Source organism: Quercus lobata, chromosome 11, assembly GCF_001633185.2.
Source record: "Quercus lobata isolate SW786 chromosome 11, ValleyOak3.0 Primary Assembly, whole genome shotgun sequence".
Lineage (NCBI taxonomy): Eukaryota > Viridiplantae > Streptophyta > Magnoliopsida > Fagales > Fagaceae > Quercus > Quercus lobata.
The window spans coordinates 33,875,526-33,888,168 of NC_044914.1; the positions used below are offsets into that span (position 1 = coordinate 33,875,526).

The window sequence follows — 12,643 nt, forward strand, 5'->3', positions numbered from 1 at the left end:
AGGGACTGTGCATCATTTTAAAAGTTAGTGTTTCTTTTTTCACTGACTATCTCTAGAAACAACACTCCAAAACTAAAGATGTCCAATTTCTCTAAAAATTGCCCTTCCATTGCATATTTAGGAGACATGTAACCACTAAATTTCAACAATAAAAAAAATCCAAGTCTTGTCATCTCAAATTTTTATATTAGTAGCTAAATTGAAATAGCCAAACAAAAAGGTACACTTACTAAGTTCTGACAATCCTATTAATATTGGCTTGGTCTTCTTTACTTCGAAAAATCTAGGCCATACCAAGATCTTATATTTTTGGATTTAACTCTTTATCCAACAAGATGTTACTTGCCTTTAGATCTCCATGAATAATCCGTTAATCTAGAATCCCTATGAAGGTAGAGCAGGCCTCGACCAATTCCTTCAATAATGTTGAAGCGTTTGCTCCAATTTAGAAAATTTTCTTTGAGTGGATCTAACGAATTCTAACTGAAGGGGTAAAAAATAGCATGACGAACCTTCACCACATTGGGCTTGACGGATCCTAGCCCATGGGCTAGCAATAGGTGAGAGCCCAGGGCCTAGCATGACTTAAAATACGTGTTACACACGTTTGAAATCCGGTAGAATCCCAAAGGAATCAGAATCCTAGTACAAGGAGAATTCCGAAAGATACGTGCATCAATGAAAGACCCTCTCTACAAGGAAATGTCTTGTCCATCACGTTTGAGATTACTCAAGTAGAGTCCTATAAGGAAAAGACTTCTACATCAAGGAAGAAAGGCCAACCTTCTACTACTATAAAAGCCCCAATATCCTCACAAATCAAGGGTACGCATAATTTCCCCTTCTCTAGCACTCTAGAGTTGAGAATAGTTCTAACTTGACCTTCGGAGGGTATTTGGCCGGCACCACACCGATGCCCTCTGCTAGATCACTTCTTTCTTCTTACAGGTTGTTAGTTCAAGTGTGCGAGGATCGTGCAGCTCACTAGTGATTTTACGGCATCATCAGTTGGCGCCGTCTGTGGGGAATGAAGAGTTTAGCTAGACTATCGCCTCCCGGACATAAGAGTTGCATGGTACTCACTTGCTCGATGGCTACCACCAACAACGTTCAAGGAGATAAGCCGCCAAGATCTACTGCATTAGAGAGGCAGGTCTAGACTCTCATGGCAGCAGTAGAATGACTCACAAAACAGAACCATGATCTAGAGGAGCAGCTATGCCAAAGGGATGCAGGACATAACGTTCAGGAGGAAAACCAAAAAGGTACCAGTGCCAAACGAAGGGACCAAGAGAAGCCAGAGGGTAGCAACGCCCCAAGCAGACTAGAGCAGTAAAAGATAAGCCTTCCATCCCTCATGGATTCGGCCCCTCCACCTATTATCGCAGAGATGCAGGCGATGAAGGAGCAGATGGAGGTCATGATGAATGCCCTCAAGGGACGAGTGTCTAATGATCTTGACGACCTGGTAAACAGAATTGACTCACCATTCACTACCTTCATCAACTCATTCCCCCTGCCCCAGAAATTCTGCATGCCCCAGATCAAAAGCTACGACAGGGTCAAGGACCCCCTCGATCATCTAGAGACTTTCAAGACCATAATGCACCTTCAAGGGGTACCAGACGAGATCATGTGTAGGGCATTTCCGATGACGCTGAAGGGCCCTACGAGGGTTTGGTTCAGTAGATTGACACTAAGCTCCATCAATACTTTCAAAGAGTTGAGCGCCCAATTTACCTCGCACTTCATTGGGGGACATAGGTACAAAAGGTCCACCGCGTGCTTAATGAGCATCAAGCAGCGAGAAGACGAGACGCTGCGGTCCTACATAACTCGTTTCAACAAGGAAGCCCTTTCAATTGACAAAACTGACGATAAGATACTCATAGCTGCATTCACTAACGGGCTACGGAAGGGTAAGTTTTTGTTTTTTTTATACAAGAATGACCCAAAGACCATGACGGACGTACTCTACAGAGCCACCAAATACATGAATGCAGAAGATGCATTGCTAGCCCACGAAGAAAAACCTAAGAAGAGGGAGAGACAGGAGGACACACGACAGGATAGGGGGCGAAAGGTTGCTAGAACCGGAGATCAACGAGATGAAAGGCACCCTAGACCCCCCACTGGAAAGTTCACCAATTTCACCCCATTAACCGCCCCGATAGATCAAGTCTTGATGCAGATCAAAGATGAAGAAGCACTGACGTTCCCTGGTAAACTAAAGGGAGATCCCAACAAGAGGTCAAGGGATAAGTATTGTCGCTTTCACCGAGACCACGGGCACGACACAGCCAACTGCTACCACCTGAAACAGCGGATTGAGGCCCTTATTAGACAAGGGAAGCTACAGAGGTTCGTCAGCAAGGAAAGAACCAATTCGCCATAGGAACAGGCCCCATGACCGGAGAACGAGCGCCTTAGACCACCTATAAAGGACATAAGAATGATCGTAGGGGGCATAACCACAGCCGGATCTTCCAAAAAAGCCCGCAAAACCTACCTAAGAATGGTCCATAACGTCCAACTTATAGGATCCGTACCCAAGATGCCACGAATAGATAACCCCGTTATCGGATTTTCAGAGGAAGACACTCGGAGACTTCACCATCCTCATGACGATGCACTTGTGGTCAGCTTGCAAATAGGGGATTATAACATGCATCGGGTCCTCGTCGACAAAGGTAGCTCAGCAGACATCCTGTACTATCCGGCATTCCAGCAAATGAGAATAGACAGGGAACAGTTGACCCCAACGAATGCCCCACTCGTGGGATTTGGGGGAACGAAGGTGTTCCCTTTGGGTGTAATAACACTAGCTGTGATGACAGGTGACTATCCTCAGCAGATCACTAAGGAGGTAACTTTTCTCGTAGTCGACTGCTCGTCCGCCTACAATGCCATCCTCAGGCGACCCACTCTTAATTCCTGGAAGGCAGTGACTTCAATATACCATCTGATGATTAAATTCCCGACAGAGTATGGGGTGGGAGAACTGCGAGGAAATCAAATAGCAGCACGGGAATGCTATATTGCCATATTAGAAATAGAGGATCAACAGCAAACAATGTGTATCGAAAAGCAACGAGCACTAGCAGAGCCGATTGAAGAGCTGGAAGAGGTGAGACTTGATGACACACGGCCTAAACAGACGACTAAAATTGGCATACTAGCTAGTTGGCCGATGCGCCAAACGATCACGACTTTCCTCAGAGATAACCAAGACGTGTTCACCTGGAGTCATGAAGACATGCTAGGAATCGACCCGTCAGTCATGGTCCACAAGTTAAATGTGTCGCCCTCATTCCTTCCAATCCGGCAAAAGAAACGAGTCTTCGCCCAGGAGCGGGACAAGGCCATAGCTGAGGAAGTTCGAAAGTTACTGGAGGTAGGTTTCATCTGGGAAGTATATTACCCCGACTGGTTGGCAAACATCGTCATGGTTAAAAAGGCCAATGGAAACTGGAGGATGTGCGTAGACTTCATGGACCTTAACAAGGCTTGCCCTAAAGACAGCTACCCACTCCCAAGGATAGATACCTTGGTAGATTTGACTGCGAGACACCAGCTCCTAAGTTTTGTGGATGCTTTTTCCGACTACAACCAGATCAGGATGGACAAATTTGATCAAGAGAAGACCTCCTTCATTACAAGCCAGGGATTATTCTACTACAAGGTGATGCCTTTCGGACTCAAAAATGCTGGGGCAACATACCAAAGGCTAATGAACAAGATGTTTGCACATCAGATCGGCAGGAACGTACAGGTTTATGTTGACGACATGTTGGTAAAAAGCCTGCATGAAGTTGATCACCTAGACGACCTCAGGGAGACATTTGACACACTTCGATCATTCAACATGAAGTTGAATCCAAACAAGTGCGCGTTTGGAGTGACAGCCAAGAAGTTCTTAGGCTTCATGGTGTCCCAAAGAGGAATAGAGGTCAACCCAGAGAAGGTGCGGGCCATAATGAAGTTGGAGCCACCAAGGACGGTTAAGGAGGTCCAAAGTTTAAACATAAAGATTGCAGCCCTAAACAGGTTCGTCTCAAGGGCGACGAACATGTGTCTACCATTCTTCTGCACTCTAAGGAAATCATTCGAGTGGATGGATGAATGCCAGATGGCATTCAACAACTTAAAGGCATATCTCTCATCTCTAACGTTGCTCAGTCCATCCATGCCGGGAGAAGAGCTTTACCTATATTTAGCTGTTTCACAAGCTGCAGTAAGCACAACTTTGGTAAAAGAAGAGGATGGATCCCAGAAACCAGTCTACTTTACTAGCTGAGCACTCTGAGGGGCAGAAGAGAGGTACCCTCAAATGGAGAAGTTGGCTTTCGCATTGATAATCGTGGCGCGAAGACTTAAGCCATACTTCCAAGCGTATACCATCGTTGTCTTAATAGACAAGCCATTGAGAAAAGCCATGAGTAGCCCAGAAGCAGCAGGAAGAATGGATTTGCGGGCAGTAGAGCTGAGCGAGTTTGACATCCAATATTGCCCGTGGACAGCCGTAAAAGGGCACGTTGTAGCTGACTTCATCGCTGAGTTCACTCTCGGAGACGGCCAGGTGGCAGAAGAGAAAGGACAATGGAATATCTATATAGAAGGATCTTCGAATAGACGAGCCGGAGGAGCCGGCGTAGTGATCCAAACTCCGCAGAGGGACAAGATCCAATGTATGATCCGACTGGATTTCCCCACAACCAATAACAAGGCAGAGTATGAAGCCTTGGTGGCAAGGCTAGACCTTGCAAAGGCTACGGGAGCAGAAAAACATAGTCGTACACTACGATTCACAAGTGGTAACAAGTCAGATCGATGGTGACTACGAGTGCAAGAACGATAGAATGAAGAGGTATTTAGAAGAAGTAAAATACCGAATCAGCGACCTCGAAGTCAAATTCATTCAAATCTCAAGGGAAGAAAACGAATGTGCCGATCATCTAGCAAAAGCTGCATTAGCTGAGTTTATGCTTGTCCCCGAACAGGTATTATCATTCGTTCAACTCTCCTCACTTATCAATGACGGAATAAGTATGCAGGAAGTAGACTCTGAATGCAATTGGACTACGCCATTAATATTCTACCTAAAAACTGGTGTGTTACCGGACGAGAAGGGCGCCGCAAGAAAGTTGAAGGTCCAGGCATCACGGTTAGTGCTGATAAAGGACGTCTTATATAAAAGAGGTTTCTCTCGACCGTACCTGAGGTGTTTAGGCCAAGAGGAAGCAAATTATATGATGAGAGAAGTACACGAGGGTATCTGCGGAAACCATTCAGGCGCGCGATCATTAGTACACAAGTTGATCCGAGCAGGATACTACTGGCCTACAAAGATGAAGGACGCGCAAGCTTATGTCCAGTCCTGCGACAAATGCCAGAGGTTCAGCAATTTCATCAGACAGCCGTCCGAAGAACTGACCCTTATGACGGCACCCTAGTCGTTCGCACAATGGGGACTTCATATCATGGGCACATTCCCGACGGCGATCTGGCAGCTAAAATTCCTAGTAGTTGGCATAGACTACTTCACTAAGTAGGTAGAAGCGGAAGCCTTAGCCACCATCATGGAGAAGAACATTCGAAGTTTTGTCTGGAGGAATATCATATGCAGGTACGGGATACCCAGAGTACTGGTCTCTGACAATGGTAAGCAATTCGACAACAGCGCATTCAGAGACTTCTGTTCAGAGCTAGGGATCAAGAATCACTACTTGTCTCCTGCACACCCACAGGAAAATGGGCAAGTCGAAGTCACGAACTGGTCCTTGCTCAAGATAATCAAGACACAGCTTAAGGGGGCAAAGGGTATCTGGCCGGACGAACTACCAAGCGTCCTATGGGCATACCGGACCACAGCAAGAACAACCACTAGAGAACACACCATTTCGACTTGCATATGGAACTGAAGTTGTCATTCCCGCAGAAGTGGGGCTCACAAGCTACCGGGTGGAGAGCTACAGTGAAGATAGGAACAAAGAGGCCATGCGCCTCCAGCTCGACCTAGTGGACGAAGTCAGAGCGGTAGCAGAGCAACGGTTAGCGCTTTATCAGAATCTCATGGCAAAACACTACAACACCACAGTGGGGCATAGGGACTTCCAGGTCGATGATCTTGTACTACGGAAAGTAATGGGTGTCGCTAGAGATCCTTCGCAAGGAAAGCTTGGCCCCAACTGGGAAGGACCCTACAGGATCGCATCATGGCAAAGGAAGGGGACCTACCACCTCGAGACAATGGACGGACAAAAGTTGCAGCACCCTTGGAACACGGAGCATCTACAGAAATACTACCAGTAGAGAGAATATGAAAACCAGCGATGATCCCCAATTTCCCAATTTATTTAATTTTAGCTACAATTACTAGTTTTCATTTAATAATTTTTGCTACAATATCTTATGCCTTTTTAAGCCCAAGGGGGCAAGTACTTTTCCTACAATTGCATTTTCTTTTTAAAGAGGAATTATTCAGACACAACCATGTTTTTCCAATTAAATTCAAATAAAAGGACGGATAACCATGGGTGCAGATAACTACCAGAGTCCACAAAGTGGATGGATCACCCATAGGGTGAGAATATCTACAAAGTCCACAAAGTGGACGGATCACCCATAAGGTGAAAATATTTACAAAGTTCACAAAGTAGACGAATCACCCATACGGTGAAAATATTTACAAAGTCCATAAAGTGGGCGGATCACTGATAAGGTGAAAATAGTTAGTCCACAAAGTGGACGGATCACCCATAGGGTGAGAATATCTACAAAGTCCACAAAGTGGACGAATCACCCATAGGGTGAAAATATTTACAAAGTCCACAAAGTGGACGGATCACCCATAAGGTAAAAATATTCAATCCACAAAGCGGACGGATCACCGATAGGGTGAAAATAGTTACAAAATCCACAAAGTGGACGGATCGTCCATAAGGTGATATACAAAGTGGACGGATCACCCAGTGGGTGGTAATACCTACCAAGCCCACAAAGTGGAAGGATCACACATGGGTTGGAGATATTTACCAAGTCCAAAAAATGGATGCATCATCCTAGACGGGCAGTAGTCAAAGCCCATTAATAGACGGATGAAAGTAAATTACGCTAAGTAGGCGAATCGTCCCTGACATAAGAAAACTCCTTAAGTCAATAAAAATGGACAGTTAAAATGAAATCCACAAAATAGACAGGTAGTCCCAGACGAATAGCATTTAATATGGAAAAACCGCCAGTTGGGTGACGACCAGCCCATAAAGTGGCGAATGACAATAAATTCAAATTGGACGGACACAAGCCCGTCAACTGCACGGATCACCCTGTTAGGTGAAAATTTCCATGTCCGCAATAAAGGACGGGATAGGTTACCTAAATATTCAAGTAGGACGGATCGTCCAAAAACAAAAACTATACAAGTCCATAAAAATGGCCAGCTCTCTGTATAATGAACAACTTGAAGAGGACGGATATTTATGCATCATTCAAAAAAAATATAATAAAGATTGATATAGCAAGCATAAAATTGTAAAATAATGCAATAACAACGGATAAAACCCTCAGAAGGTAATTGTTTAATACACAAAATTAAGGACGGATCGTTCTCAAAAAAAAAAAAAAAAAAAAATCTACATTTTCGAGTCGGCATCTTGAACATTTTTTGCTGGAGCTGATTCTCCGTCGCCTTGAATTGCCTCCTCAGCAAAGAGGTCGTCTGTGTTCTTTGAGGCGATGGGCAAAGCAGACGTCTGGTCTTGATCATTGACATTTATCATTGACACGTCCAGTTCAGGGTAGGCTTTCTTAACTTGATGGAGCACGTCATCAAAACCTTGAAGGAATGAGCCCCCCAGCTCGCCCAATAAAGCATCAGAATCACAGTATTCTCGGACCGCTACCTCCTTAGCCTGACGGAGCTTTTCCTTCAAGTCTTAGATTTCCTTTTCTTTGACATCTAGGGCCTTCCCAGCCTCATCCATCTTTTACTCAAGCTCTTTCCTTACCTGTTCTGAAAGGTCAAACTTTTTCTCCATAGTGGACTTCCACTTGCTAAGTTGACTTGGCTCACTCTTCGTCTGCTCCGCCTTTGCTCGAACACGTTCCAAGGCCGCCTCACGGTTAAGGCACCGGTCCATTAGGCCATTCATCATGACCAAGGACTGAAACAAACAAGTTAAGAGTGTTAGACAAAAACAAAGTAGAGTGGACGGGCGTAAACCGACAGACAAACATTACCTGTGCAACAGCAAAGAGACCCGTCTCCCCCATCGCCTTCTTCGAGTGATTACCCAAATCCTTGTAATCCTCAAATGAGATTATAGAAGAAAGCTTCTCCAGGGCAAATTTGGAGTCGTCACGAAGGAGAGGAGGAGGCTTCTCTTGGCTTGTGGACGGGGCCTTAATCAAACCTTTGCCTAACCCATGCTTTACTGAGGTGACGATCTTCGCACCCTCAGTCATTAACCCGAAGACGGGTTCCAGAGAGACTTTTTGTTGCTTAAGTGGACAGTCAGATTTGGACGGAGGCTTTCTTTTTATCGACGGAGCCGTCCCCTTAGGAACCACTTCGCCGAACTCTTTTCTTTTGGCAGCCTGTGCCTTTATTAAAGCCCTCCTCTTAGCATCGTCCATCTCTACAAAGAAGGACGGATAAAGTCATTAACTAAATTGAAGCCATTTATACAAAATGAAGGTTGACGGACTTACGTCTGTGAATTCTTTTGTTATATCTGACGGCTTCGGGAGTGGGTTCAGGACCGTCACAATACCAATGAATGGTGTTTAGGTTTATCAACTTTGCCCAAGTCCTTTCTTTTGGCTTGGTCTTCTGAAAAATCTTCTCGAGGAAGCTAAACTCCTCAATACTAACTTGTGGGCGCCATCTACCTGCAGAGGAAATGGACGGTTAGAAGAAAGAATCATAATTGACGAATATAAAAAGTATTTGCGAATTAGGATGGATGCATACGAGATGAATGTAATACTCCCCAAGTTGTGTCGACGGGCATATACTTCGTCTCTCCTGGATGGCTCATCCACTCGTCACCCTCTAGGAAGAAGTAACGACTCTTCTAGTCTCTATTTGAGTCGGGAGTTTCAAAAATGACCTTCAACAATGGGCTCCTACTGGCAAAACTATTCATTTCCCTTGACTTGTCAATTTCGTCTGGACGGTAGCAATGAAGGAATTCACGCACCGTCAGCCTCCTAGTGCCGTCTGTCATAGCACCATAGAGAATCTCCATTACTATGAAGACCCTCCAGGCATTTGGGGATATCTAGGTGACAGACAGACCCAAATATTTTAAAAGTTCTCTATGTAAGGTGCTTAGCGGAAACCTAAGTCCCGCCTTCAGCATCTGCTCGTACACTCCGACACCTTCTACCCCCTCGTAATAACATTTCTCTAATACGTAGGGTAGACGGATTGGAATGTGGTTTGGAATTTGAAAGTTAGCCCTAAAAGTGTTGAAATGTTTCTCCCTAATGACAGATGTGAATTTATGCACTATCCACTTTGATAGCATGATGAACTCCCTAAGTCCATCAACACCGATGACGGATCCCAATGGTTGATCCTCGTCGTCATCAGACGTATCTTCTACTTCAACCATCTCCATATCGTCATTTGTTGAGGACGAGGAAGAGGCGGACGGACTCCTCTCTTCGCCAGGACTCTCTAGGTCTTTATGACCGGACGGGTATACTTCCTCGTATTCCACCCCGTCACGAACTACTGACTGATTACTTGACGCACTAGACATTGCCTACAATTGACGAGAAAACCTAAGACTGACGGATCTAGTAGTGACTGACGGGTGTGTAGGTCTAGCAAAATGTAAGCACAAAATGCAAGACTTGGAAAAAAATAATAATAACAATACTCACTGCTCTCTGAGTAACAAAAATTCGACGGTTGTATAGTTGATGGGTACAGATGTTCGACAGAGTGCTCTGACAAGGTTGACGATGGTGCTCTGACAATATGTTTTGGCTGAAAAGTGTAGAAATGAGGGAGGAGAAGTGTGTTATATATATGTGAGATGCACGGAAGACGAAGCGACGCTTCGATCCGGTACAAAATCCAATCAAAAAGTGACACGTGGCATGCCTCATAAATGCTTGACAACCGGTCAACAAATGTTCGCAATTCATGTCCTCTTGAAGAACCGTCAACTTCAAGAATCTTCAACCGTCAACTTCAATAATCTTAAACCATCAAACCTAAATAATCTTGGACCATCAACCCCAATTAAAATTGAACCGTCACCCTATTGGTCTGTCCACCTAAATCGTGACGGACCATAGGGTGAAGGGGGTAGCTAAAGGGGTAAAAAATAGCATGGCAAACCTTCACCATATTGGGCCTGACGGATCCTAGCCCATGGGCCAGCAATAGGTGAGAGCCCAGGGCCTAGCATGACTTAAAATACGTGTTACACACGTTTGAAATCTGGTAGAATCCCAAAGGAAATCAAAATCCTAGTACAAGGAAGATACGTGCGTCAATGAAAGACCCTCTCTACAAGGAAATGTCTTGCCCATCACGTTTGAGATTCCTTAAGTAGAGTCTTATAAGGAAAAGACTTCTACATTAAGGAAGAAAGGCCAACCTTCTACTACTATAAAAGCCCCAATACCCTCACAAATCAAGGTACGCATAATTTCCCATTCTCTAGCACTCTAGAGTTGAGAATAGTTCTAACTTGACCTTCGGAGGGTATTTGGCCGGCACCACATTGGTGCCCTCTACTAGATCACTTCTTTCTTCTTGCAGGTTGTTAGTTCAAGCGTGCGAAGATCGTGCAGCTCACTGGTGATTTTACGGCATCATCACTAACAAAAGGAAAAAAGAGAGAAAATGAGGATTAAGTTTACAAGGTGAACAAACATGAACTTTGCAGTAGTTTATTTTGGTCGAAGTTGTCGAAAAATTGTTTCAAGTGAAGTACAACAAAAAAGAATATTGTTCCATTATCTCATAATATCCTATTTCTGTCAACACAATTAAAAGAAATATAACATATATTTTTGCAATAGAAAAATAGTTTCAAAATTAACTAACCAAAGAGAAATGCATCCAAACTTTTGTTTGGCATGCATTCATATATCAACATCCTCTCATCTCCTTTGACACAACAACCAAGAAGCCTAACAAGATTTTGAAGATGGAGTTTAGAAATTACCACCACCTCATTCATAAATTCCTCTAACCCCTGTGTAGAGGTTCTAAAAAAATTTTTTTACTGCAATTTCTTATCCATTTGACAGTTTTCCCTATAAACAAAACTTAAATCATTAACTATATATTCATGGAATTCGATAACACACACACACACATGCATAACATTTATTGTTATTATACTCCAATTTAGCCACATCATCGACAATTTCATTATTGTTTTTCTTCCATATTTTTGCTATAGTTTTATTAATATTTAAATTCAGTCACATCATACCTATCATTAAATTATTTATATGTTCTTTCATTTTCATTTTAAAAATTAAACATATAATATTTTACTTAAATTCTATTGAAGGTATTTTGGAATCAAGGACCCATGCATCCATCACACGTGAATCAAGGCTCCTCGAATCAAGCAATCACACCAAAGCTGGCAACCAAAGTCAAATACGTGCCAAATAAAGGAAATCCCTCAATGGGATATTTTCATTTAATGTAAATATTATAATGGCAGATTTGTTGCCTTTCATTGTGTACAAATTCAACCTATATATATATATATATATATATATATATATTTATATATGAAAGTCCCCACCACATATTTGCAGTGTGTGGGAATTCAGAATCACTTTGCTCTTTTAAATTCAAATAATAAAATTGTCCTCATGAAACGTTGCAATGTATCAAAGGAAAAATGGAACACAAAAAACACATGCCAATTTAAAAACATTAAATTTTAGAAAAAGAATTGATAAGGATATCAGGCCAAAAATAACATAAACAAATTAATAGTTGTGGATATACTAACAAATTAATAGTTGTGGATATACTAACTTAAAGCATGGGTCCATGACTAGTAAATCTTTAGAAGAGCAACCATTACCCACTACACGGGGCCGAATCCACCCTGACCAAGCTTGTTAGAGAGATTGAAGTTGTTTGTTGCAATCGCTAGCTTCTCAAAATTGAATAGTGGTAGTTCTGGACTTCAACCTCGTTTTTGTTGTCACTAGGAAAAGTTTTCTGTGATTTCCCTTTGTTGAACAACAAGAACCCCTTTTCTTTCTTTTTCCTTGCTGATTTATAGTCTATGAAGCATGGGTGTGTTTCAAGACTCGGGTGCGGGTGCGGGTGCGGGACTCGGTAATTTTTGAAAAAGGTGGGTACAGGTGTGGCGGGACTTGGCAATTAAAAAATTATTAAAAATATTTTTATTTAGATTTTCTATTTATTTTTACTATTAAAATATTCTTAAAAAAACACATTAGATTCACAAAACAAAGAAAGAAGAAGGCAAAAAACACAAAACAAAAAAGAAATGTCCTACCCTCTCACCTAATATCAGATCATGCATTGTACCCATCTCAACCAACACGTGTACATCAAGGTAAAATGACCAAAACAACCACATGACTTTGGGTGCAACTAGGGGGTCCAATAGAATACAAAGCA

At 43.0% G+C, this 12,643-nt stretch overlaps 2 protein-coding genes across 2 annotated transcripts; both read left to right on the top strand.

Moving 5' to 3' along the window:
• The first annotated feature begins 1,357 nt into the window (after window positions 1-1,357).
• LOC115966754 lies at window positions 1,358-2,395 on the top strand. Its single transcript, XM_031085922.1, has one exon. The coding sequence runs from the start codon at window positions 1,358-1,360 to the stop codon at window positions 2,393-2,395; it is 1,038 nt and encodes a 345-aa protein (XP_030941782.1).
• Window positions 2,396-4,859: 2,464 nt separating this feature from the next.
• Window positions 4,860-6,312, top strand: LOC115966756. The gene is made up of 3 exons (XM_031085923.1): window positions 4,860-5,164; window positions 5,627-5,820; window positions 5,939-6,312. Exons 1-3 carry the CDS (start codon window positions 4,860-4,862, stop codon window positions 6,310-6,312), a joined length of 873 nt encoding a protein of 290 aa, XP_030941783.1.
• Window positions 6,313-12,643: the final 6,331 nt, after the last annotated feature.

Bases quoted from the DNA above. Each gene is read 5' to 3' on its own strand.
- LOC115966754 (XM_031085922.1), top strand. From the start codon at position 1,358: ATGGATTCGGCCCCTCCACCTATTATCGCAGAGATGCAGGCGATGAAG.
- LOC115966756 (XM_031085923.1), top strand. From the start codon at position 4,860: ATGAAGAGGTATTTAGAAGAAGTAAAATACCGAATCAGCGACCTCGAA. The intron at 5,165-5,626 runs GTTAGTGCTGAT...TATCATATGCAG, and splicing joins TTGAAGGTCCAGGCATCACG to GTACGGGATACCCAGAGTAC. The intron at 5,821-5,938 runs GTATCTGGCCGG...TCATTCCCGCAG, and splicing joins ACAGCTTAAGGGGGCAAAGG to AAGTGGGGCTCACAAGCTAC.